Genomic DNA, 3,424 nt, shown 5'->3' on the forward strand with positions numbered 1-3,424 from the left:
TATACTGAATCAACATCCACATTTTAACAAGATGGGAATCTTGCTAATTCTCAGCAGGGGGGTCAGACTAGAATGAACCGGTTCAAAGTCTTGGTTTCCCCAAAGGAGAATTAACATACAGGGAAACAGAAAAATCATGTAGAGATGTGGAAGAGAATTCCAAGGTCAAGAGGCTGTCACATCCTGGCCTATGATCAACCAGGGCCCCTAGCAGTGGGGTCCGGGCCATGAGAACTTAAGTGCTTTGGCAGGCCAGGCCCTCATCACTCAGGTAAATGGGCTCATCCCTGTCGCCAGACACCTGGAGGTGGTGGAGCCGCACAGTCCATTCTGTTACATCCTGACATGGGATCTGCCAGCAGTGGCAGGAGCTGGGCCAAAAGTCAATGCAGCAGAGTTCTGGGGAGCAGTCAGTCTGAGTGGCCCTGAAGTGGGAGCAGCCGCTTAAGAGCTGCTTCTGCCAACCACTGAGAAATCTGGCCTTGCTCACTTAGTTACCCCCTGCCTGGTCTAATCAGCCTCCCTGAATGTTAAGGACTTTCCCTTACAATCCTGTAAATTGCCCGTAAGTTTCCTCCACCATGACACCCTCTTCAAATGAATATGGGAACCTGGCCCAATGTGAAATGTGATGTGATGTGATGTGATGTGATGTGATGTGATGTGATGTGAAATAGCCCAAGATTCCTGCTTCTTTATTAATGCTGCCATCTTCTAAAGGAACTTGATAGCATGGTTGGAAGATTTTGAGGCTAAGAAAAGTTTACTAAATTATCCAATGCTAAAAAGTGAACAGGAGAGTAAGATATATCTTCTAGGCCAATTTTTGAACATTTCAGGGGATAATATTCAGTGAGTCAACTCTGTCATTCTTAGGAGGTGGTGGCATCATATTCCCCCACATTTCCTGAGAATTAACAATCTAGGCCAGATGGCTGGTATAGACCCCTAATGTTACGTAATACACTGGGGAAGGAGAGAAAGAGGGAAAGGGGAATGAAAAGGAGGAGAATTAAGGCCTAAAACAGCTTTTATGATTTAACTCAGTACTTTGAAACTTCTCAATGAATAGTTCATAAAAGTGCCTCATCCTTTTTGACCAAATGTTTAGATCAAAATCAGTGGAAGGACAGAGGAGTTCTGTCTGTTCATTTGTTCTGAGAAAGTGGGGAGCAGACTATCAACAAATTAATGTTCGAAGCTTTTCCACAGAAAGCTTTCCTATTTTGCAGATCATTCCATACAATGAACACTTTGATGTCTGAGAAGGTGAGAGCTTCGACTAAATGTCTTCTGACACTCTTGGCACTCATAAGGCTTCTCTCCAGTGTGAATTCTCTGATGAATGATAAGTTGGGAATGCTGGCTGAATGTTTTCTCACACTCATTACATTCATAAGGCTTCTCTCCAATATGGATTTTCTGATGAAGCAGCAGCTCAGAGTTATCCCAAAAGGTCCTTGCACATTCATTACACTGATGGGGTTTCTCTCCAGTATGAATTCTCTGATGGACAATAAGGTGAGAGGTCCGTCTGAAAGCCTTTCCACACTCAAAGCATTCATAAGGTTTCTCTCCCGTGTGAATTCTCTCATGTCTAAGAAGTTCCGAGTTGCCTCTGAAGGCCTTCCCACACTCCTTACATACATAGGGCTTCTCACCAGTATGAATTCTAAGATGTCTAATAATTTCTGAATTCTGACCAAAAGTTTTCCCACATTCATTGCATTCATAGGGTTTGTCCCCTGTATGAATTCTTTGATGCCGGATAAGTTCAGAACTCTGACCAAAGCCTTTCCCACATTCGTTACACAGATATGGTTTCTCTCCAGTATGAATTTTCTGGTGTCTAATAAGGCCTGAGCTATGCTTGAAGGCTTTGCCACACTCATTGCATTCATGGTATCTTTCTTCAGTATGGATTCTCTGATGCTGAATAAGCTGTGAGCTAACCCTAAAGGTTTTCCCACATTCATTACATTCATATGGTTTCTCTCCAGTGTGGATTCTCTGATGCAGAATAAGGGCTGAATTCTGACTGAAGGCTTTACCACATTCTTCACATTTATATGGTCTTTCTCCAGTATGAATTCTATGATGATGGATGAGGTGTGAACTCTGAATGAAGGCCTTTCCACATTCATTACAAGCAAAGGGTTTCTCTCCAGCATGAATTCTCAGGTGCCTCCGAAGGCTTGAGTTAGTTCCAAACGTCTTTCCACATTCTTTGCATTCAAAGGGTTTCTCTCCACTGTGAACTCTCATATGCTGGATAAGATGGGAGTTCTGATTAAAGGCTTTGCCACATTCTTTACATGTGTGAGGCTTTTCTCCCACAGAATTCCTCTGTGTTGTGTTAGGTTCTGAATTCTCTATGCAACTGTGACCAGAGGTAGCAAATATACTAACTGCCTCTACTGTGCTTTCTCCCTGATGTGTAACCAGATTTGGGCTGGGACTGCCGCCTCTCTCACTCTCATTGTACTCCTGGTCTTTTTCACTTGAGGGTGATTTCTTAAAGATAATCAGCTCTGGTGCAAAGTCTCTCTCCTGAGGAGATAGCGCCACAATTTCTTCTATAGACTCTCTCGAATGTCCCTCCAACATGTATTCTTCACATGCTGCTCCAAACTTATGACCCTGGTAAACCACCTTGGGAAGTTTTTCTAATATTGCCCCATGTGGTTCATATTCTTCAGAAACTTCTTCCTTGGGAATCACCTTGTTCTCAGTCCCCATCTCACAATCTGAAATGAAAGAAGGGAAGTATGTAAAGTGGCTACATTAAATTTAAATGAAGCTAGAGTGTGGAGCTTTGACATGGCTCTGACACCACTCAAAAATAGCCCAGACACCTGTGAAATAATAGGACACTACTGAAGAGAAAAGATTTAGGATTATCGTTCAGCACATGCTGAACAATAAGCAGACACTGACTAAAAAGGATGGGAGAAATGATGAGAGAAAGAGACTTAAGGAGAAAAACAGGAAATGGATGGTACAAGGAGATGCTGATAAAAGTTCCAAAATATTAACAATGAGTTAGGGCAGAACCTGAGGTTGGCAAGGAAAACATTTAGGGACAATGGTAGCCATAGTAATAGATGGAGATAGGGAAAAGACTGGCAGAAAGAGTAAAACTGGCCAAGTTACATTATACTGAGCAAAGTAAGTCAGTCCCAAAAGGACAAATAACGTATGCTTTCACTTATATTAAATAAGCAAGTATATGGGGGTAAGAGGGAAGGGGACCAGGGGAGTTTTTGCTTAGGTGGGCACTGAGTTTATGTTAATGGTAGTAGAATAATTTGGAAAAGGATAGAGAGATTGGTGGAAAAACCTGCAGAATGTAATCAATGCCACTGAATTGTACATGTAGAAATTATGGAATTGGTGTATGTTTTGCTGGGTATTTTTTATCACA

General features: G+C 42.2%; 1 protein-coding gene across 1 annotated transcript; it reads right to left on the reverse strand.

The window, feature by feature from the left end:
* Positions 1-1,233: 1,233 nt before the first annotated feature.
* ZFP3 (ZFP3 zinc finger protein) lies at positions 1,234-2,739 on the reverse strand. The gene has a single exon (XM_007937524.1). It carries the CDS (start codon positions 2,737-2,739, stop codon positions 1,234-1,236), a length of 1,506 nt encoding a protein of 501 aa, XP_007935715.1.
* Between the last annotated feature and the right edge of the window lie 685 nt (positions 2,740-3,424).

The sequence above is a fragment of the Orycteropus afer genome, unplaced genomic scaffold, assembly GCF_000298275.1.
Source record: "Orycteropus afer afer isolate SDZICR_OR568_19922 unplaced genomic scaffold, OryAfe1.0 scaffold00042, whole genome shotgun sequence".
In the NCBI taxonomy this organism is placed as follows: Eukaryota; Metazoa; Chordata; class Mammalia; order Tubulidentata; family Orycteropodidae; genus Orycteropus; species Orycteropus afer.